This window comes from Stegodyphus dumicola, chromosome 10 (genome assembly GCF_044657685.1).
Source record: "Stegodyphus dumicola isolate Sdum_Otavi_A_Nest chromosome 10, ASM4465768v1".
In the NCBI taxonomy this organism is placed as follows: Eukaryota; Metazoa; Arthropoda; class Arachnida; order Araneae; family Eresidae; genus Stegodyphus; species Stegodyphus dumicola.
Window position 1 is genome coordinate 93324871 of NC_140777.1, and position 24660 is coordinate 93349530.

The 24660-nt window shown below is 31.9% G+C and overlaps 1 protein-coding gene across 3 annotated transcripts in view; it reads left to right on the forward strand.

Annotated features, from left to right (window-relative positions):
- The window catches only part of Caper (RNA-binding protein 39-like protein Caper), a 54246-nt gene extending 33909 nt beyond the window's left edge, over window positions 1-20337 (forward strand). For all 3 annotated transcript variants that reach the window (XM_085825252.1, XM_085825253.1, XM_085825254.1), the window contains 5 exons: window positions 3412-3477; window positions 3722-3926; window positions 16815-16950; window positions 17926-18110; window positions 19959-20337. In XM_085825252.1, the coding sequence (XP_085681378.1) occupies window positions 3412-3477; window positions 3722-3926; window positions 16815-16950; window positions 17926-18110; window positions 19959-20044 (678 nt within the window). In that variant the 3' untranslated portion in view covers window positions 20045-20337. The remainder of the gene's footprint in view (window positions 1-3411; window positions 3478-3721; window positions 3927-16814; window positions 16951-17925; window positions 18111-19958) is intronic.
- Window positions 20338-24660: the final 4323 nt, after the last annotated feature.

The following is a 24660-nucleotide window of genomic DNA, read 5'->3' on the forward strand; positions in this document are numbered from 1 at the left end:
ACATGTTGGGAATTTTATCCTGATATACCGGGTGGTTGTTATGCGGTGTTATATATTTTTTTATTATTATATGGATTTCATCAAGTACAAATATGTTTTGGTAACATACATTGGTATATTTCTCTTGAGATTCAATATAATAATAGGTAGTTTTTAAATAATTTTGTAACTTATACTTAGATCTATATTACATTTAAATAAATATGTGTAAGATTGTTACCTTAATTTGGACAAAACAGCTTACTCACAGTATCAAAAATAGTTAATTTAATTTTTCAAAAGGGGAGTAAGGAAGCAGGTCTTTTTATTCCAATTACTTTGATGTTTTATACTATAATATTTTATCTGGAATGCTAAGCAAGCATAAAACCGAATTGAGAATTAGTTATGAATGATACAATAGCTTTAATAAGTACTTAACAAAATTAGTTCTCATTTGAAATATGCTTTATACTATTAACTTCTGAAATGTCATCCAGAAATATTTCAAATAAAAAATATTATGTATAAATGCAAATGATATAAATGCTTACTTGCACATTTACACTGCAACTACAAGCTGTTCAGATATTAATTACTAACTGCAACATTCGAAACAATCCACATTTTTGCCTTCTGAGTTGTTTTCCTTTGGAAAAGAACATAATGCATTTCTATTAAAGAAACGTGTCATAATAAAAGTTTGCACTCTGCAAAATAAATGAATTGCTTTTTCATAAACTTCAGGATAATGTTTCTCCAGTTTAGTAATTAAAGAGGCAATTAAATGCTTCCCTTTACAGTAAGTTGTACCATGAAATACACAAAATAGTTTTTCGAGCTCGTAAACTGTATTCATCCATGAATGAGAAGGCGCGGTCAAGCCTTCTATGGAGAATAATATCCATTCTGAATGAAATATTATTTCATCAACACTATTTTTAAATATTGTTCCCAATGATGGGTCTTAGTCCCGCATGCAGTAGGCAATATAACCTGCTAATTATGCTTCCTTTTCTGCGGTCAAAAATTGTTTGGCAGAATTCAATTCTAATTCCCAAGCCATAGGAGTAGGCTCCTGTATGAAATCCAAATCATCAATAGTATTTAATGGAAAAGCAAATCTTCCTCCTCAGTTTTCAAAGCCCTTTCAAGTAATTCTAATGTTAAATATGAATCAATATTTCTGCTTTGTTATGCACACTTTTGAAGATAACTTTGGTAGCTTCTCAGCGAGTAATAACCTATCACTAGGTGTTGGATGGCCATACCAAGCCCTAGAATCTGACTAAAGAGATTTTTAAGTACATCCTATTAATCTAGAGGTTAAAATATATTAAGCATTTTATGATGATTTCAAATCCTTTTTGAAAAGGCAGTATATTAGATTTTCCTTGAACTCTTAATCCACTGTTGACTTGATGAGGTTCATTTCATCCAAATGCTGCTTTAAGTATTTTATTTGAAGGATGGTATGGCTTGGTACTATTCATAACATCGAAAAATTATCGTTGAACTCAAATAAGTCAGATGCTTTTTGATTTCCTGTGAGGTGGAGTATACCTTTGCGATAAATTTTGAAAACAATGTTTTCGCTGGAGCAACTTTCTGTCTCTGTTTCCTTGACCATTAAATAATTCAGTTTTAGTTTATGATACAATTTCTCCTGAATCTCTGTTTAAATCTCTTTAATATTATCAACATTTAAATCAATTCTATCTTCTAAAACAAACCCTTTATCTAAAAAGGGTTTCTTGATAATTCGAGGTAGAGTCTAAAATGAGACCTCTGATTAAATCAAACTGCACATTTTGAAAAGGACTGAGAATTTTGTCCAGCTTAGAGTCACAGGAGAGTTTTTAATCTATATGCATTTTGTCGAAACTGAGAACGCATATTTTTTCTGCAGAATTCAAGTATTCAAATCTTTTTTTCATTAGAGCAGGAACATCACTCTGAATTCCGGGACTACACGGAAATTCAGCAAACCGTATCTATAATGTGCTAGTACTGGGTTAAGAAATTCCCATTTTTTCTTTCCAAAAATCTTAGCTATTAGAAGATAAAGCTCTTATGACAATACAACTTGAAATATCTTCACTAGTCCACGTGATTTTTTCCTTCTTTTCCAGCAATGCAATAATCTGTGTTTGTGAAAATGTGCTTTAAACGTTTTTCCAAATTCTCTGATCTGTGCTTTTCCGACTCATATTTCTTTCTAGATGTTGTCCACCTTTGTTTGTCACTGAACAAATGTTCTAAAAATTTTTTTATGTATTTTTCAAATATTTTAATACAGTTTTCTAAGGATACTCTTTTGTTCTTCAAATTATCAATGCAATCTAGTTTATCTTTAAACTTAGGGCATTCAGGAATATTTACATTTTCATTTGTGAATTTTATTTCAAAATCATTCACATTTGAATTATTGTCATAATCAATTTCATTTTCGGCCTCAAAATGAGTTTTCCTTGGGCTTAATTCACGTAGCCTTTCAAAAGCACTCCGCATTTAGTTTTCCTTTCTCTTTTCTCCAAATTCTTGGTGTTATTTCGTTTATAGCACGCAGTAAATTTATTTTTGGCACGGCATTGCATTTCAACAATTTCTTTTCTGGCTATCCAAACAAGCCATTTTTCATGTCTTCATAAATACTGCATAGAAAATAGAAAATGTTCACTGCAAATTCTTCGCATTAATAGGCTCTTCGTGTTAATAGAATCTTGTCTTTGACATGTATATATTCATGTTTTCATCAAAGGCAAATTGTCGTTTGGGAAAGCATGAAATACAATATTCGTATATCCTTTCGTAATTCAGTAAGTGTCACGGCAGTTGCTATAGTGCAGAAAGCCATATCACATAAATGGTACTTTACAATATAGAATTTAAAAGGAAAAATGACTAAAATTATATATTAATTTTAAATATTTACATTATTAGAAAACAAATATTCATGATTAAAATTAATTTGGGATACGCAATCTCCAGAAAATTGCCTCTCAGCTCAATGAAATTACATTTTTAAATGTGCAAAATCAGAGCAGGTGCAACAGTGGCGTCAGATTACTGCTGGTTAACTTCCCCTATTAGGCTCATGTCTGCAAGGAGTCGAACAAAGGAATGAACTAGCTCTTTCTATTTATCCCTGTTTTGAAATAGCAAATGTCAATATCAGACTTTTTTTATTATTTTTTTTTTTGGGCAATACCCACACTATTAGTGACAGACTGCCCCCCTTCCCAAAATGTTTAATAAATATGTGATGATTTTTGATCAAGATGTATGATTGGTCTTTTTACAGCAATTTTGTAAAGCTACAGCTTCTTTCCCTATCAAGAAGACATTAATTGTAACACTTTTATTTAAATAGGATGTTTTCCCTTAATTTATAAAATCTGTATTTTTAAATTTCTGGCTGTTTCTTTTCAGATTGAAAGAATTGAATTGATCAAAGACACAGAAACTGGTAGATCCAAAGGTTATGGCTTTATAAGTGTGAGTGATTTGGTTTATTTCTGATTTCTTAACATTTTTATATTGAGTAACTTGAAGATTTTTTGGGGGGATCTGCATTTTTGTGTATTTTTTTATTTATCTCAAGTAAAAGAATGTCATTTACTTTTTAAAATGTTAGTTTAAATTTTTTTCAAATTACTGCTGTAAAACTTATATTGTAATTTATAAAGAAATTAATACGTTTATGTATTGTAACGTATATATGCATATTTTGAAATTTCAGTTCTATGACTCGGAAGATGCTAAGAAAGCATTAGAACAATTGAATGGCTTTGAATTAGCTGGGAGACCAATGAAAGTTGGCCATGTAACTGAAAGAACAGACATTGCTCAAGGGCCATCTTTTCTAGATAGTGATGAACTTGACAGAACTGGAATTGATTTAGGTGCCACTGGCCGACTTCAGCTCATGGCAAAACTAGCAGAAGGTATGTATGAAAATGTGTGGCTTCCCTCTTGCGAATGTATCACTTTTAGTCTTCCAATTGTAAATCTTGGGGTGATGAATTTTCAAGTTTCTTTGAAAGCAGTCTCTCTACTAGGATATTGTTGCTTGCAATATGAGTTTATAATAGATTGATTGAATGCACACAGGTCCATTGATAGGTTGATATTTTGTTTTTTATCAAAACAACACCTCAGAGTTCTGGAACTTTCCACAGAAATACTAATACAGTTGTTCACAATAACGCATAATATAATCAGTGGCGATGCTTCAAACTACTAAGGACATTAAACACAATACAATGCAAAGTGAAGCTAAAGAGTGAAACTAAACCGGAGATAGTACTGAGCTAACAACTACGACTATTACTGAAAGCAGATGCTCTGTCTTTAATAGTTTTCACCCAGCTACAAGACATTTCTAGTACTTTCTGCTACTCAGAATAACTAAAAGGCAATATGAGGGTTGAAATAGTGATCAATTACATTTATTCAGTTACAATGCCAATTACGGTGTAACAATGGCGAAACCGAAATGTCACTGTTGCCAGCTTGGCGATATGCTGCCAAATTACCACAATACCCATTTATTCAATGTTAAATAGACCTTGTATTCTTACTTTTCTGCCATAGCTCAGCTCTCTAGATTTTTCATGTTACATTACACAGATCGCAACAATTTTGCATATAATTGCACTAAAACCATCTACCTATGTACAAAATTCTTAACGATATCTTAAAAATCTAAAAATTGTCAGCAGTACTGAAGTTTTACTTTACTAATCTTGATAACTGAATGTCAAAAAGCATAAGCGGAAATGCTGGGACAAAAACTAGGTAATTTCTGTCTGTCTACATCCCTGCCGAAATTAGCAACTAATTTTTTCCAGGCTAATGCATTTAACCCCTTAATCTACAATGACGGGCATAGCCCACGTACGATGGTTGTGCCAAACCTAACTTCCACGCGCATAGCCCACGTACGGTGATCGGACCAGAAGTGAATATTACGTGGAATATATTTTATACGCAATTACAGTCTGATGCAATAATTGTGGTAGACGCAAGTATTACAAAACATTTATTTATACAAAAACTCCAAAATACAAAATTAGTAATCTGTAACGGTATGTATATTTCAAAGCATTCTGGTACGTGTAACGGAACTTTACACTTTTTACATTCGTGTTCTATGTGGATTTTCTCGTACTTGATCTGCATACTGATTCATTTCGGTTACAATATTGTTCCAAAATATGTCATCAAATATTAGATTAAATATATCAAATTCTCCTCTACTTCCTCCTAATTGACATACAGCTTCCTCAGTTATGCCAGGAGTCATCGTATAGTCCCAGATTTTTGGACTATTTCTTATTTCTTTCCAAAGCCAGAACTCTGATCGTCATCAGATGTATCATAAGTAATTATTTGCCTATACTTTCTTCGAAAATTACATAATTCGTCATGTTTACGATTGCTCGTAGTAGCGTGTTACACAAGTCATGCAAATGTCCCGAACGCTGCGTGAGCTTGTATTCAATTTCGGCCCAACATCTTTGAATCTAAATCGTAGGTTAAGGGTTAAAGGCAACAAGCCACTTTAAAAATGGCTATGCACTAAGAAGTTGATACAAGAGCAAACTTAATTCTTTATTCTGCTCAAATGTAAACAAGTATGGCTGCTATGGTAAGAAAAAATAGGGTTAGTTGCACTTAAACAACTTTCAAATTCCTGATAATTCTAAAACTATTTCTTGCATATTAACTAAATGCATAAAAACCTTAACCAGAAGATTGCAACAACATAATTCAGTAATTTGTAAAGCAAAATTGTGCAATTTACCAAAATATAAGAATTTTTAAAAAACATGGCCTCACTAAGTAACACAGTGGGTATATATATAAATATTTATATACTTTTGATGCAACCAAAAAGGGAGGGGCACGATTCCATGTTATAGCAGTTCTATTTACAAAGGTTCAACGTTCAGGGACTACTCATTTTTGAATTATGCGAGATGCATACGTACATACAGACACCACGAAAGAATCTTTTCTGAATCCATTTTAAATCAGTTTTATATTTCATTTAGAAAACAAGTCCTTTATTCTCTTGTTGCGAGCAAATGTCACGCAAAAATATTAGTAAATTGTATTCAATAGCAGTCAGAATAAATCCTTTCTTTGAAATATGATACCAGAAGTTTTTGTGAATACAGTACTTCTTTTACTTTGTACAAGGGAGTAAAAATTACAGACTGTAAACTAGGAGACATAAGATATCACATCCAATCATCCTGAGCTTTATTCCTAGAAATATCTTGAATACGGCACTTGGTTCCCAGCTTTCTCAGATGCCATTGCACTTCTGTATGCCAATGAGGTGGAGCTCCATCCTGTTGGGATATCAGTTTAAGAAACAACCAGTCTTACAGCGTGTGTAAGTACATTGTACACTGTGCAAGAAAAGTGGGGACAGTTATATCTCCCGTTCTACTGGGCTGATTGATGAAATTCAAATTGTGTTTTTCATGACTCAAAAGCGCGACTTAAAATAAATATCAGGTTTATATATAGCATTGTTTTAATATAGGTATTTTGACCCGAAATGACTTTTTCTGAAATAACATACCAATTTTTTTCCATGTTTCCATTCTACAACTCAAATTATGCCTAACTACCAAGTTTTATAAAAATCGCAAGAGTAGTTTTTAAAAATTTAACTCTTAGGTGAAATAAATTAAGAGAATTTGCATATTTTATCGAATTGCATGAAAAGAACTGAACGGAACGGAAAACCACTGCTTCTAGATAAAAATGCAAATCTTATACGGCAAATACATATGCGGACACGTGTGTGTGTGCAGAGCCAGCAGAAGAACAGACTTTTTAAGCGCGTGGAGGATTAGACGAATTGCGTTCGCTACAACACCTTGGCGAATTTCTAGATATTGTCTGGCAGCAATCAGTTAAATTCACATCGGAACAGTAAAAATAAGTAACCATCAACATGTAAATGCTGGAATTAGGTGGCGAATTGTGAGTAGGCTAGAGGCAGACCAATCGCAAGTCGAGATATGCAGAGAGCTTAATTTAATGCCCAGTGTCATGTGTAAACTATGGAAACAGTTCCAGGATACTGGATCTATCAAGAGAAAGCCTGGGCAAGGTTGTCCAAGAGCCATGATGGCCAGAGAAGATGGCTATTTGTCCATTTTAGCGAGGCATAACAGAGGGACTACAGCTTCTCAGCTCTCTCAGGACCTGTATGCAACCACAAGAACCCGTGTAACAAGGGTTACTGTTTCCAAAAGACTCATTGAGAGAGGGTTGTTTGCCAGAAGACCGTCTGTTTGCATCCCACTCGCGTCTACAAACAGAGAGTCCGATTAGCATGGTGCAGGCAGCATAGTGATTGGAGTACGGAGCAATGGCCGACCATTCAGTTCACCGACGAAACCCGGTTTAGCCTAAACATCGATTCTCGCCATACTTTCATATGGAAAGAACCAGGGGCCCACTACCTACCCTCCAATGTCCCGTGAAATCAACAGTTATTGCTGTGTAATAGTCAGGCAGGCATCATGTTGGATGGCTGACAACCTCTCCGTCTTTGACAGAGGCTCTGTGACTGGTATGATGTCTTGGAGCCCTGTTTGCCTTTTCCGGGATGCAGTGGGCCTCGAGTTCATCTACCGGGACGATAATGTGAGGCCACATAGAGAGCTCTTCTGGTGAACAAAATTTCTTGAGAGTCGGGATATTCGCCAGATGGATTGGCCAGCCAGGGCTCCAGAACTCGTCCTTATAGGTTATGTCTGGGACACTCTGGGAAGGGCAATTGCAACTCGCAGCCCCCCTCAGAGAACCATCCAGGAACTGAAAACAGCACTGCTTAATGAGTGGGACTAATTGCCACAGGCACTGGTAAACTGCCTTATTTCCAATATGACATCATGCTACGAGGCCTGTATGGCTTGTAAGAGAAGACCATATCCCCTATTAACCCATTTCTTTTGTCTTCGAATCCGCTGTTTCAGATCTTCAGACTCCCCATGAATGTTACACATAAACATGTGTGTCTATTATAACTGTTGAGTGTTTATTTTGTATTATATCAACCTATGTTCGCACCAAATTTTATTAAAATATGTCCCGTAGTTCTGGAGATCGTAGATGAATATGAAAATTCTCTTAATTTATTTCACAAGTGTATTTATTGATCTCTCTTTTTTTATTAAGCTTGTTTGATTCTTCCTTTCACATTTCGAAATGCAGGTTCATTCCAAATAAAATTTGCCCAGTTTTTATAATTTATTTTAATAATTTTTACATTTTTTTCAAAAACTGTGTAGAATTTTACTCTGCAGGAAACTTTTAAAAAAATATAGATGACATATAAAAACATTAACCATCTTTCCGTTGAAGAAAAAAATCATGCAAAACTTTTAAATATCTTACAAACGGTGAAATAAGCAAAAAATAACATGAAAGAGACTCAAAAAAACAAAAAATTCTGCAGAACAACTTTATCCAAAAGAAATAATAAATAAAATAATTCAAAAATGTATTTTATATATATAAAAAAAAGACAATGAAATATGCCAATCTCTTAAAAGCTGTGACATAAGAAATACGATGAAAAATTGCTGCCAAACCCATATTTCTAAAACAATGAAACTATTAAAATTATGCGATTTCATCAAAAATCTATCAACAACAATAAGACATGAAAATTGTTGTCAAAATCCCATTTTTAAAGATGTGAGACGTGTACTCGGAAGCTTCATTTAAATTTTTTTAAAAAAATACAAAATACTATTATTTTTCCAAAATTCTTTTTGTAAAAGCAGTCGCAAGAATGATGAAAGTTTAACATGTCCAAAAATCAAAGAAAAATAAACTGAACATTTTTAAAAATAAACTATTTTAGAAAAAAATCCCATTGAAAAGGTGTTAAGTTCCCTTTGTTAAATAAATTCATATTTAATTGATTTATTGAAAGACTAAGTTTATTTTAAGTTCGTACAATAGCTAAGTACTTGTGTTTAATGACGACGTGAAAATGGAGTGTGTAGAGTAAAATCTCTCTTTCCTATAGCCCATTATGTCTCAAAATGACGCGTTTTCGTCAAAAAACATAAAATTGAAAAAATTCGAATTTCGAAAAAATCGCTTCGAGGTGCACTGGCTCTTGTCTAGATGCACCTATGTACCAAATTTCGTAGCCGTGTGTCTATTGGCTTACGTGCAGCGTGAACGAAAGACACACAATTAGAATTCTTATGTATGTTGGATTTTGCGAAAGCCAGTCCGAGTTTTCTATTCTTTTCACTCACGAAGGATTTTTTCCCGGCTGCTCTACCGTAATATCCAGCAGATCAAATTACTCTTCTAATAGTCTCAGGATTAACAATTGCTCCATATAATGCTTGTAAATCAGCAGCAACTTTAGGAACACTCATTCTTGGAAATTTTTATATATATATATATATATAATTTATTTCCTAGACAGTATTTATTAATTGATTATATTATCTCCTAAGTTTAATTAAAGTAGAATTATTTTAAAAGTGTGCATCCATACTGGTAAGTTATATTTTGAAAGATGTTTTGAAGTAATTTGAAAGCAAAATGTTAATAATGTTTTAACGGGGACTTGGAGTTAAATCATCACGAAGAATAATATTACAATTGTAAGAGGAAAAATTAAACATGTAATTATTGTCATTGATCGGAAATTAGTTGACTTTTCAAGGGGAACAAACCAACTCCCGTTCAATGATCAATAATTGATAAAAATACGTAAATATGAAAGTGTTTCGTCTTTACTCGAGTTATAAGTTAAAGCCAAACCGGCAATTCTAGTCAGGCCAAATATTTCCGCGAATAGTTGTTACTCAAAGAACTTATTCTCATGAAGCATTTTAGTCAATTTAATTTGGAGTAAAAATCAATTACTGTAGAGAAATCCTGTAAAACTCGAGTAATCGTCCCCGACACTATCATCTTTATGTATTTGAGTACTATATTATTTGTAGAAATTAAACATTGGAAATTGTCATTATGAAATCGAAATCAAAGTAAATTTGAAATAAACATAGAAGATTATAAAAAAGATAAATAATGCAAACTTTGTAAAATCAAATCAAAGAGAATATAAAAATAATATAAAAATAAAATAGAAAATAATATAAATAAGATCAGTGAATGTACATGAAGATATAAAGGCCAGAAAGGTATTAAGTAACTTACATTCTTTCTAGTGGGGGAGTTGACAATGTGTTCTCTTCGTGTCTGACTCAGAAGTGAAAGATTTGTATATAGTGTAATTACTCAATTGTATATATTGTAAAAAGCTAATTGTCTTCGGACATATACTGTTACTAAAAAAAATGGGCCTATTTCCTGCCTTTAAACTATCTACTAGCTCTTGGATAGCGAAAATACCTTTTTCCTTTCTTAAATTCTTAATCATTGCGACACGACAATTAGCCAGAAATTAATTAATTTCCATTCACTAGTATTTTTTAAAAAAATCTTAACAGACGGTCTCTCTCAGATAAGAACTCCACAAAATACTTCCCTCAAGAATTCCAAGTCCCACCCACTACCATAAATTTCTTCACCCAAATCTTACCGACTGATATAATTCATAGCCCCTACTGCCGCTAAGAATTTTCGGACACCCTACACTTCTGAGTCAGACACGAAGAGAACACATTGTCAACTCCCCCACTAGAAAGAATGTAAGTTACTTAATACCTTTCTGGCCTTTATATCTTCATGTACATTCACTGATCTTATTTATATTATTTTCTATTTTATTTTTATATTATTTTTATATTCTCTTTGATTTGATTTTACAAAGTTTGCATTATTTATCTTTTTTATAATCTTCTATGTTTATTTCAAATTTACTTTGATTTCGATTTCATAATGACAATTTCCAATGTTTAATTTCTACAAATAATATAGTACTCAAATACATAAAGATGATAGTGTCGGGGACGATTACTCGAGTTTTACAGGATTTCTCTACAGTAATTGATTTTTACTCCAAATTAAATTGACTAAAATGCTTCATGAGAATAAGTTCTTTGAGTAACAACTATTCGCGGAAATATTTGGCCTGACTAGAATTGCCGGTTTGGCTTTAACTTATAACTCGAGTAAAGACGAAACACTTTCATATTTACGTATTTTTATCAATTATTGATCATTGAACGGGAGTTGGTTTGTTCCCCTTGAAAAGTCAACTAATTTCCGATCAATGACAATAATTACATGTTTAATTTTTCCTCTTACAATTGTAATATTATTCTTCGTGATGATTTAACTCCAGTCCCCGTTAAAACATTATTAACATTTTGCTTTCAAATTACTTCAAAACATCTTTCAAAATATAACTTACCAGTATGGATGCACACTTTTAAAATAATTCTACTTTAATTAAACTTAGGAGATAATATAATCAATTAATCAATACTGTCTAGGAAATAAATTATTATTAACTTAACTTTGCAGCAATTGTGCAAGTAATAATAACTTGTATTCGCACTAAATGGATTTAAGTTCATACAACATTATATATATATTTCAAACCATAATTCGCTTTATTCCATTGGATAGCTTTGATAGTCGGCCAGGTCTTTTATCCTGAATCATATGACAGGGTTGCCACGCTACCTGGAAAACCGGGAAAAGTCAGGGAATTCGAAAATTGACCAAAATATTCAGGGAATTTAAGTATTTTTGTCAAAATCTGGAAAAGTCAGGGTAGTTCATACAACGATCCCGCCAAAAAAAGCGATTTTTGCGCCGACGTCGGAAGAGATAACTTTTTTGGCGAATTATGTATCACGTGAGTGTCATTCCCGCAACTTTTGGTTTCCAGTATTCTCGAGAATAGCATGTGCAGTGCATGAACTAAAGAAAGTACTTGTTCTCGTATAAAACAAAATGGGTTTAATCCTAGTATACGGTATCATGGAGGTTAGAATCAAAGAATATGTATTGTAAAGAAGGAAAACCTCTCTGCAACAGACGTGGCTCCATTCCATCATAGAAGGAAACAGCTGTGCATGTCTGATATATCTGTCGCCAAAGCTCGAAACCGGTGTCGAAGTTCGAAGGTCACGTTATCAAGAGTTCATAAAATGAATATCGTTTAAAATTTCTTTAACCACTTGCGCTAAAAAGACGTGCCACGCACGTCAAGATGCTTTTGTCTCAAACCGCGAGCACCGTGAACACCACGTCGCACGCATTTTTGCGATAAGCATTTACCGCAAAAATGAAAATAACGTGGTGCACACGTCGCCTAACAACGACATTGTTTATTTCTTGAGTTACAGCTCTGGATTGCACTCGCAGATGCGGAGCGGCGTAAATGAGACACTTTACCGCTTAGCGCACGGCACCGCAACTGTGAAGTTTAGTCTTAGCGCAAGTGGTTAAACTCTAAAGGAAAAAAAATATTTTTTGGCGCAAGTAAATTAATTCATGGATTAGTTATTTTCATTGAAAAAAAAAAAAAAAAACTACGAAAATCCGTTTTTAAAATTATTGCGAAAAATCCAAGAAGAAACGTCCTTTGATAAAACGTTTCTTCTTGGATTTTTCGCAATAATTTAAAAACGGATTTTCGTAGTTTTTTTGTCAAAGAGCGTTTCTTCTTAACACGTGTTTCTGAATTTCCTGTACACATCGCGGAGAGGAAAATTCTGGCCGCCAGGTTCCGTCGCCAAGTATGGAACCTTTTCTTCTTTACATAGACGTTCTTTGGTTAGAATAATAATGGGATTTGGCGACATCATGATGCGCAGTAAACGGGTCATTTTGGTCTTGGCAACAATTTTCAAAATCGTGCCAAAGCCTTACCGTATACTAGAATTTTACCGCAAAATCTCTTTTTTTTTTTTTTATCTAGGCTAGCCATGTAACTATATTCGCTAAAATATCGTTGATTATTCTAATTCAATTTTTAAGTAATTATCTTTATTTTTATGTTATTCATATAATTTAATGTTGCTTCTTCCCTCTAAATTTATTTATTATTAGTAAATAATATTTCCAAATTTCAGGAAATTTTCTCTGGCATAATCCTGAAATTAATTATAGCAGTATGATGACATACCATCACGAAATTTAATGCACATATTTTTTCCTTATGTATGCTGCGAAATAAATATAAAATACCTCAATTTATTAAAATAGATTTCTTTCTTTCGTTTAGCTGCAGAATGTCTGCAAAAAAAGCCTTATTTTATTCCAGATTGGGAAGATTTTAATCTCAATCTTCAGTGGAGAAAACAACAACTATTATAATTATATTTGTGTTTTCAAGTGTTAAGGTGCCTTTTAAGAACATACCTCACGCAAATTAAATTTACCTAAAATCTAGCCTAACTTTTTAGCATTGCGTTGTGATTTATAAGGACCGGATTAGCCTCGTGTTGAACTGGTGATGATCATGAGTAATAATTAAATAAAACATACATTTGTTATCCAATGTATATATCTTAAATTTTATTAAGTTTCTTAAGTGGAAAACTAAACAAAATTATCAAACAAAGTATACCAAGAATAATTAAGAATAAATGTCTTCTGGGATTTATTGAATAATTAAGTGAATTTGCTACACAATACAAGTAATACCATAATTAATTTACCTCTTAGCACAGCCAACGTACATTACGCGAATAGACTGGAATTTTCTTGAAACACACCTGGAAAAGTCAGGGAATTTCATTCTCCTGTTTGAGTGGCAACCCTGATATGATTCGTTTTGTATCGTTTAATGATCTTGAAAACTGTTGAATGACTCAAGTTAACTGTTTCAGAAGTTTTTCTTATAGATCTTCCACGTTCAATATGCAAATTAATAACTAATTTTTGAACTTCAGGCAAAGTTTCTTTTTGTTTAGCATTCATGGCTGCACAGAGCTAAAAGCACAAAAATTCCAAAACAAACTGGAGAGAAATACTGCAGACGATTTTATAAATAATTGCCAATTGCTTTTGAGTAAAAATAAAAAACCCCAAAAATATTTTTATTATAGAACGTAGTAGTATCTAATGATGTCCCATCACTTATGCGAGCCATTTTTTGCTCCGTTCTAAACAATTGTATTTTTATTAAATTAATATTTTGAGAAAATGTATGTTATGTAATAATTGTTAGTAAATTTAAGTATGAAACACACCCACAAAATATGTTTACATGTTTTTTTAATTTATTTTATTACAGTTTCCGGTACTTTTCCGTTTTGCCGGCACAAGCGATAAAGTCGCCAATAATGTTACAACCGGTGCCAAATGGAATATTCTCGCTGGTAACCTTTTACGGCTCATTTTCAAAACAAGTCGCAGCTTTTTCTTATCAGATTGATTGTTTCTTTCATTACTGGCATATAATTACATAGAATTTTTATCAGATAGTTCAGTTTTATGTCTAAGACCATTTTCGAAATTTAAGTCAATTAGGATGCAATGACAGAGCTTGCCCGAAGCCAAAAATATAGAAAAGGTAAAGTCAAAGGTTAAATTCATCGATTCTAATGAGAATGCATTAGCGAAGTAAAGCACTGCAGTTTTACATAATTTCTGAGTAAGCTATTCGTACGAACTGAAATATTTCTTGCATTTAAACTTGTGTTCCAAATTAAGATTTAACTTGAAATTAATGTAGATAATTACTGAGAGCATTAGATTTTTGTAGAGTAGTTTACGTGAGATGAGATCACTTGGGGTCACGTGATATGAACCGGCAAATCAGGATGTTGAACCATAGTAAATTCTTAAATTAATGTTCTTTTGCAAATTTATTGGCTTTTTATAAAATTGTAAGCGATATTAATATGTTTATACATTCAAAAAAAGAATTCTTAGACCTAACATTTTTGTAATTTTTTTTATGTGTATACTGTATGTTGTCGCCCCGGCGAAACGGAAAAGTACCCAGTTTCCTTTTGTAAAGCACAAGTGTCCCATCACTTTTGTGAGACACTGTATATGGACATTGTGATAATTCACTTGACCGTTTAGATGGAACGTTGCTTCTTCATGGACTGTGGGTCAGGGATAAATCCATGGTTATTACCATTTTAAGTATTTTGAATTGCTTGTAGTCACTTTTGAGATCCTCTCCCGGAAAAATATTTTGAAGAGTTATGGTATTTCAAAGCAGCTAACAAACTCTAGCTTAGTGATATAAATAAATAAATTTATCCTGTACTTACTCATTCATGACCTCTCGTGAAATCTTACGACTCATCTTTTTGGGAAGATTCGAGATTTTCCAATGTCTTTTTTTCATAAACATTTGCCAATTTCATGTATATATTGAAAGGATAAACAAATGCAAAAATGCAGCATTAAGTCATATCTGCATAAAGTCAGCCATGCCTTTTTTATCCTGGTTAATTTAGTGAGGTGGAGGCTTGCAAGTATTTTCTTTTAAGTGCCATGTGATTGATGTTTATCTTTTATATAAGTGATAAGGAAGAGGCTTCAGCTTAAAACAAAACATCTAGTTATTTACATTTTGTCAATTGTAGTACTGTAAATCAGTAATACCATAGGTTCCAGGTAAAATGTGATTAGTGGTATTACATTTGATTCCTGAAATACTGAAGATTCATGCCATTTCAAGAAAACACTGAATGGTCAATAATTTTATGATAAATAATGCAATAGTATAACATGCTGTCATGAAGTAATTTTATTAATTGTTATTTTCGTGTTGCTTTAAAGAAACCAAATTACAGTGGTACCTCAGTTTACTTTATTAACGTGTTTTAGATCCTTGGATGTAACACCAAATGAAATTTTTTAATAAGAAATAAAGGGAAGACAATTAATTTGTTCGTATAAAATCCTATTGTTATTTTATATTATTTATTTAATACAAAAGCAGTTTTACGTGTTCCAGATAAAAAGCAGTTTTTCAATGTGCTCTAGCACCTGTAAACTTTGTTTAGTAATATTTTTTTTTTTTTTTTTTATCTCTGCAGTGTTCACCGATTTAATAGTGTCATTGTTTTTAATGATTATATACCATTGTGCTCATAGTGGCATCTTGCATATGCATGCTGTCTTCATAATTCTCAATAATTTATTTTCACCTTTGTGGGAATCCTAACTAGTTTATTAATTGCTTTGCTCTTCTCTTTAATTTCTTGGAATTCGTTGTCAACGAGTTTACAAAAATTTTACTTGAAAAAATATGAAATCATTTTAGAGTTATAATATGGGTTGTTTACTGAATAATAGCAACAGGCATGCAGGATTAGTTATATAATTTAAATCATTGTTCAAAACAGCACAACATTACAGATGAAAAAACAAAGCAACAGATCATTTGCTATAGTTATCACATGCATTTTCACTTATTTTTCATTGAAAATTTTGTTTTGTAGTTTGTGCATCATTCTGCAATAAAAAAGTAATAAAAGAGGGACAGGGTCCAGTTCATTGGAAGTGGCTCTTCCTTTCAGTTATTTTTCTAAAAAATTTTCTTACCCCTTTATTTTAAGAATATCCATAGAATTACAACTATGTATTGGTTTATAGTTTTATTTTTGGAGTGCTTTTATTCAGCAATGTGCTATAAATAGTTAAGTTCTTGGGAATAAAAAAATTATGTTCAAATGTCTATATAACTTGAAACTTCTTCACAATTTAGAACAGAAGTGTATGTCATTTTAATAGTGTAACATTCAGCAGTAGATGTCCAAGGTATTAATGTAAAAGTTCCCATTCTGTATGATATTAGGTACTTGACAAAAATGAAATTCTTTTATGGTTTGTATTTTTCTTCTTTAAAAGTTCATATATGTTATTTTATATATATATATTTTATTTAGGTACTGATTTAAATATACCTGCAGCAGCTGTATCTGCTTTGCAGATGTCACAAGGCTTAGTAACACCTCAACAAACAATAACTCCACCTATAGCAACACAGTGTTTTCTTCTTTCTAATATGTTTGATCCAGCTACGTAAGTTTCATTTTGTTTCTCTTGTGTATTGTATTGTACAATTTATTTAAGTATATTTTATGTAACTGTACAGCCGTTCGTGTTTTCTTTTGTTTTTAATTAATAAATTTGCTGTTGCAAAAATTGTTACTTTATTTTTAACTTTCTCTGAGATGAAATTCTTGTTGTTACGATCTGGGCAGCATTAGTTACGCCCTTTAGAAATATATGATATAGATGCTTTTGGAGGGCTGAACTTCTCTAAATGAATCGTATTTTGTAGTACCTTATATCCTGATTATAATTAGTAACTGTTAAAGAGAGGTTATGTAGTGAATAAGTCTGATATAGTATCAGTTTGGTGCAAGATTGGAAATACTGTTTTAAAAATATGAAATGCATGCCTGAGGGGAAAAAAATAAAAATAATAATAAAAAAATCAGTGTCACTTTAACTCAAAGGAGTTGTTTCAGTCTCCTCCCCCAACCCTTGTTTTTGTCTCTCCTCCTTTTTCTCATGTAACTGTTCTGTTTTATGTACATTTCACTTATTTTTGAATTCAAAAGATTTTCCTTGTAAATTCATTTTAAGAGGAAAATAAGCATGGTGTTCATAAGAATGTCTTGTAGTAGTAGGACAAGTAGAAGTGAGATGATTTTAGTAATAATATATATATTTAGAGGGGTCGGAATTATTCTGATTTTTTCATTTCTACGAAAGCTTTATTTGTTTCCTCCCCACCCCCAAGTAGTAAATTGTTAAGAATTAAATAATGTAAATAACAGATTTTTTTCGCAACAATCCTACAAATAGAATTTTCACGAACCTTTCGTTAACTGTTTATGCAGTATGTTAAAATTAACTTTTATCTATTGCAGAATTGAGATGTTGTTAATTGAAGGTTCTGTTATGGATATTTATAGTTTTTAGAATTTCCTGATGTTACTTCTAAATTTTGCTTTTTCCCAATGTTATTATTTTTTCACCCTCGTTTAGTGAAACTAATCCAAACTGGGACGAAGAAATAAGGAATGATGTCATTGAGGAATGTAAAAAACATGGTGGTGCTATGCATGTTTATGTTGATAAAATGTCCCCCCAAGGAAATGTTTATGTGAAATGCCCAACCATTGCTGCTGCAGTGGCCTCAGTGACAGCACTGCACGGTAGGTGGTTTGCAGGTATGTGTTTATTTTACAGTTATAAGTTCATAAGTATATTGTAAGTTACCGATTTTTGTTGTAAATTAAACTTGTGTTTCAGGCTTGAGTTTTTTTTTTCTTTTAAATTTAGGTCCCTTTTTTAGAACTTCTAATTATACAATAAATTCATTTTCAGTATCCCTGAGATATATTTATCACCAAAAGAATTCCATCAATTATAATATTGCTAAATTTCATTTAACTTTTCCTCTAGGCCATGGTTGACAAAAATAGCCCCAGTATGTAAAAAATTAACCTTTATAAGCCCAAGGGAAAAGTAAAGCTTTCCCTATATAAATTGCTGATCAGTAGTTATCTCTACGAATTGGTTTTAGCTTTTCATTTAGATGCGATTGGTATTGTTAAATCTTGGTAAAGGAAGAAATATTTCTGAATAAGGAAGGTAACTGACATAAATCATATTGACAAAACATAACTTTAAATTTAAGAATACTGAATAGCCATTAATTTTTAATGCATAAAGTGTTTTCTCTATCAGTTGCAGTGTTCTTATCACATAGTATTTGCATTAATGAAATATAAAGCTAGTTTATAAAACTTTTAAAAGTACTTTAAACAAAACATTTTTAATAATTTGGCTGGAAATAACCAACCAGATGCATTTGCTTTTCACTCATTGAATATAGTGTTACTCTTATAAAAAGGCAATAAAGGAGTTACAAATTACTGTGGGATAACAACAAATAACTGTAATCGGTAGATGTTACCATATAGCAAAAATTATTACACTTTTTGTTAACTTGGTCGCAAGACCATTGATTATAGTTAATGTTAAAATATTTCTGATTACTACCCTTTGCATTTTTAATGTAGAAAATAAAAGAGTTTTACAAAAGAGCAACTTCTAATCTGTCTGTTGTTTCTTAAGGAAGTAATTAAACGAAAAGACTTTGCATTGATCACAGGTCCTCAAAATTAGATGTAATTTGCTATAGGAATAATTAGGCTCTCCATTCTGAGATTCATAAGATTTTGTCTTGTATATTTTCCTCTGTGTGAGATAAATTTTTGACAGTTCAGAAAAAGTTGATGATAATATATGAAATTATAAATACATTCAACAACTTTTTAATAACTGTTCATAATCGGTATAAATTATCCTGAAGAAAAATAACTTAAAATTTTGTATTTTATCACAAAACTTTTATTTTTTAATAAGTCTCGTGCCTCAAAGAATCATTGTGGGAAATAGAAGTAAATATCCGTGTTAAGGTAGTTTAAAATTATATAATTAGGCAGTATAATCTTTAAAGTTACTAAAGCTATTTGAATTTTTTATAGTCAATACTTTTATTTGCTTTTTTTCAATGAATGTAAGTGTAATTTAATGCTCTGTTAGTAATGAAATGTTATTGAATACTTAATATCTAGTCTTTCATTTCCATTAATGCTGTAGCACATGTGTGTGCTAAGTTTCATCTTTGCTTTTAATTTATATATGTTGTAATTTTAATTTGTACAGTTCAAAAAGATCAAATCAATGTATTTCGTGTTAAAAAATTTTATTTTTTCTGCAAAAAAATTAATATTTTAGAATTATTACATCAAATATAATTTAATAGAATTTCAGCTTCCGTTCCCGTAAACTTTAAAATTTCATAGAAACTTTTGAAAAAATTTTATAGAGAAATTTATTTCTGAAAGATCTGGTTCTCTCTTAACGTGTATGTGAATATATGAATTAATTTGCCTACTAACATATATGAATAGGAAATGAAAATTTTAATCTCATTCATCATTAAGTTTTGTGTGTTAATTGTTTGGAATGTAAAAATTTTATATATATATGCTAATATGTCTTTTTAGGACGAGTTATCACTGCAGCGTACGTACCTGTTGTCAATTACCACAGTCTGTTTCCTGATTCCATTGTTGCTCCTATTTTAGTATGATGAAAAAGAAGCCATTAAGTATTTTTCTACGACGTTCAAAAAATATGTGAACATTTTTAGTCGCACTGTTCTCAAACAGTTCTGTACAGAATAATAGCTGGCCTTGGAAAATGGAGATGGATAGCATCTGTAAATCTTCACTTGTATATAAACGTTGTCATCCATTTTTCAATGTTGTAATTTTGTGTTCAGATGACTTATGGACCATTTTTTGTGCTACTCACTTCTAAGACACTGTAATTAAATTTGTGTGAATACTATGCTTAAAATAAATACATTTGATATTTATTGTCCTCAAGTTTATTATTGACTTCGAGTTCTTAACCAAAATTGAATTAAAAATAAATATGGAGATATTTTCTCATATTGGTTTTGTTGTAGTATTCTTTAAAAGGGGGGAGGAAAACATTTTTATATAATTCTGGGAAAGTCATAAGAATGCAATTTTGTTTCGTTATGTTGTTTTTGTTAGAATGCAGTTTTGTTTCAAGAAAAAATTTCTCAATTCCTCCCTTAAAGAATATAACATATAATTAAATTTTTTATTATATGTTATATTTCTCTCTCTTTTTTGTAGAATTTGCTTTAGTTTTGAAATAAAGTAATTGCTGTGCATTTTGCTTCTATCTGGTTGTAACAAAAGTTTTATACCAAAAAACATTAAATAAACATGAAAGCAGTACCCTTAGAACCAATAATTGCCAACCAAATCTATGATTTTTTTTTTTTTTTTTTTTTTTTTTTTTTGGTAATTTTTCAAAGCCTTTGGTCCAGAAACTTGGTGGCCGCAAGTCCAAAAACAGATCAACCTCTTTTTAGACGTTCTATGCGGAATGGAAGATAGCACCAGCAAAATGTAGCTGCAGATGTGGAAAAGGGTAGAAATCTGAAGGAGCAATGTTGGGGCTATATGGTGGATGTAGCAAAATATCCCATTAGAGTCCAATCGGTGAATGCAGACACATGTGGTTTTGCATTATTTTGCACCGGTGTTCATTTTGACGTTTTTTTCTTACAATGACTAACATTTCCCTGTACACCTTACTGTCAAGGGTTTTGCCTATTTCCAGATACTTTGTAGTTATAATAACACTACAATCCCATCATATACAAAGTGTGATCGTTTTGGTAGTCACTTAACAACGGACTCATGGGCACAGACCAACCCCCTTTTCCGCCTGTTTTGTTGAAGTAAATCCACTTTTCATCACAGAATTTTGTCTTTGTGTTGATATCCGAGCAGATTATTCCAGGACGGAACATGTCTGCCTTTATATGCTTGAGTCAGCTTCATCGTCAGTTGGCCGGCCCAAGAACTCTGCTTCTTGGATGTCACGGTCCTTGTTTTTGAACTTTTTGTACTAAACTTTCACAGTGTCATAGGAAACATTAGTACCTAAAGCTGTACACAAGATTTGGTGGCATTCAGTAGGTGACATTTTGGAATAGAACTGGAAGTAAATGTGGTTCTAATCTGGAATCTGGTAGCAGACACCTTCTCCTTATTAATAATGATTTTTTTTTTTTTTTTTACTGCTCTAAATGCCAAAAATCATTTGAAAAATATGATTAAACATGCCAGTGTGAACTTTTTATGCAGACGATATTTGTGGTGGCGGGAAACTTTCATTAAAACCCAATACATTCATCTCTAAGCTACTCTAGAAAAGGTTTGTAATTTATGCCAATTTAGTGTACTAATAGCTTAAGAAAGCCTTAAATACTCTATTAGTTGGCATCCTAAAGTAGTCATGAGAAACTGGAGGGAGGAAATCTTGTTAACTGATCTAATGATAGCACACTTCTCTGAGTCACCTTTTTATTGTATTCATGGTTTACATCTGAAATCACTAAGTTTAGTGTAACTGTTCATCTCAGCATTTATCATTTTGCTTCTTTATCTGATTTTCCGAAATTAAAGAATTGTCAGCAGCCAGTTATTCAAAAGTATCAAAGTTTTTAATATGAGAAATTGAAAGACTCATTGAATCTCTTTGAAAGATTATATGAGTTGAGTAATAAAAGGAAAGTTTAAAATTTTTAATCTTATAGAAAGAAACGAATACTAGCACGATTTTATTGCCATTTGAAATCTGTGCTAGTATTCAAAGCCAGCTAAATTAAAGAAAAAGAGATTTATATTTGCCTAATTATGCATTATTATTTGCTATTAAGTTAGAAATTGGTTTAACATATTAATAATTTTTACCCTGCAGTAGAAAACTTAAGACTCGATTGTCTTAAACATTACAAAAAATATATTTACTTAAAATCGTAAAAACAACCTTGTATTTAGCGTAAGTATAATGAAACACTCAATCGATTTTGAGGGCAGCTAAAGGTCCCTCCTCATCAGGAGAAAGAAATACCTAGAAAGAAGACAAATAAAGGGGAAGGAGTCTCAGAAACACGTGGTTATAACCGGAATTTTAATCAGAGTTACACTGGCCGCCTACTTTTACTGAGCCAGGCTATCTGATCAAACATGTAACATAAATTAGCAAAGTTAAAAATAGGGAGCGTGGGGCTACTGCACCTTCACGCTCAAAATCTGAACTTAGAATAATGGAAAGCAACCACTGAACGGATTTTTATATCCTCTGGTAGTACCAAACGTGAGGAGGTAACGCCATCTATCGACAAAAATAGTATGAACTGAATTGAGATAGTAGAATTTTAAAGGCATTAGGAAGGACTGGATTGGACTTAAAATCATTAACTAAACATGCTAAATCTTTGTGAATATGAAAATCCAATTCACCTATGGAAGAAGCCTTTTGGATAATTTTTGCAGACCCAAAGTCAAAATTATGGTTAAATGTTAAATGTCACTTTTTTGGCGAATCTTGTATTGCACGAGCGTCCTTCAGAGATCTGGAGTAGAGCCAATTTTTGAAGTGCCAATCAGGTTGTCTTAGAAAGGCAAAACAAGTTTCGGGCATCTTTTTTTTGTGTGTGTGTGTGTTGTCTATGTTTGTTTCCAGTAGCCTCTAGAATCCAGAGATTTGCATGTGCAGTGCATGTTGAACAAAAGTAAATCCCCTCCCCCATTCTCATATAAAACAAAATCTTATAAACCTTTTCTTCTTTCTTTAATGCCTTATTTTTTCATTTTGCAGAAAAATAATAATAATCTGTCATCTAGGCTAACTATTTAATATATTTATATTCGACAAAACACTGTCGATTTTTGCAAATTCAGTTTTTAATTTTTAAATAAATAATTTTATATTAATGTTATTTGTATCATTTAATGTGTCTTCTTCCTTTTAAATTTCTTTACTATTAGTTAATAATACTTTTGAATTTGAGGCAATTTCCTCTGTCTGTGAAATTAATTCTAGCAGTCATATGACCATGAAATTTAGTGCACATATTTTTTACGTATATATGCTGCTAAATAAATAATGACCATGAAATTTAGTGCAATATTTTTTACGTATATATGCTGCTAAATAAATATAAAATACTTGAATTTATTTTAAACTATCATTAAATAGATTTCTTTCTTTCTTTAGCTGCAAAATTTCTGAAGAAAAGACATTTCTAAATCCCTATTGGGCAGATTTTAATCTCAGCCCTCGGTGGAGAAAACAATTCCTATTATAGTTATAAAAGTAACACTTTGGGGATTATATATAAAGTCATATGTAATTGGCAAATTTTTGTGTTTTCAAGTGGTACCATGATTAATTTACCCTCAGCACAGCCAATGCATACTATGCAGATAGCCTGGAATTTCCTTGAAACACACCTGGTAAAGTTGGAAATTCATTCTCCTGTTTGATTGGCAACCCTGACATATAATCTCCCTGTGCACTACTTGTGTACAACATGGGGCTTATGAATGTAAGTTAACTAAAACATTAAATATTGCATGCATAAATAAAAGGAACAAAACAAAGTCCAGATGACTTTGCAAAAACAGATAAGCTCACTGGCTATATCATGCCAAGCTTTAAATATTTGCATAAATTATTTGATTTTAAATTGAAACGAAACAGGTAACTTGCAAATTTACCATGACCAGATAAAAACTGAGATACATTAAAATTAGTAGAGAGAGAAGACTTAAAATGCAGTCTATGCTAAATAGAAAGAAAGAATATTTTGGTGCCTTCAGCGACAAGATGAAATATATTTCAACTAGCTAAAGTGTTCTTATAATGAAAGGACTTCTAAAACAACCTGAGGTCTTTTCCATTGTGTGGGAAATACTCCTAATGATAAACAAAGGTTGAAAAGTCTGTGCAAAAGATAATTTCGTTGGAAAGAGGATCTAGCCCAGGTCTTTTGTTCTTGAGACTTTTAATAACACTGTTAACTTCTGAAGTAGAGAAATGACAGTCTAAAAATGGAATATATAGCCCCTCTGACTCAGTAGGTATAGCTCTATGAGAATAAGTATCATCAAGTGCATTATCTCTCGGGAAAATTCTTTGTCATAAATTGCAATAATTGAGTATGCATGTTTGAATGACACTAACTTTTAAAATTCATACACATGAAGTCACCTTCACAGTTTCTCATAAATTTAAATGCATTTTGCAAAAGAATCTTTCACATATTTTGAATGCAAATGGAATCCCTCAGGGATCCATATAAATAAAAATGAC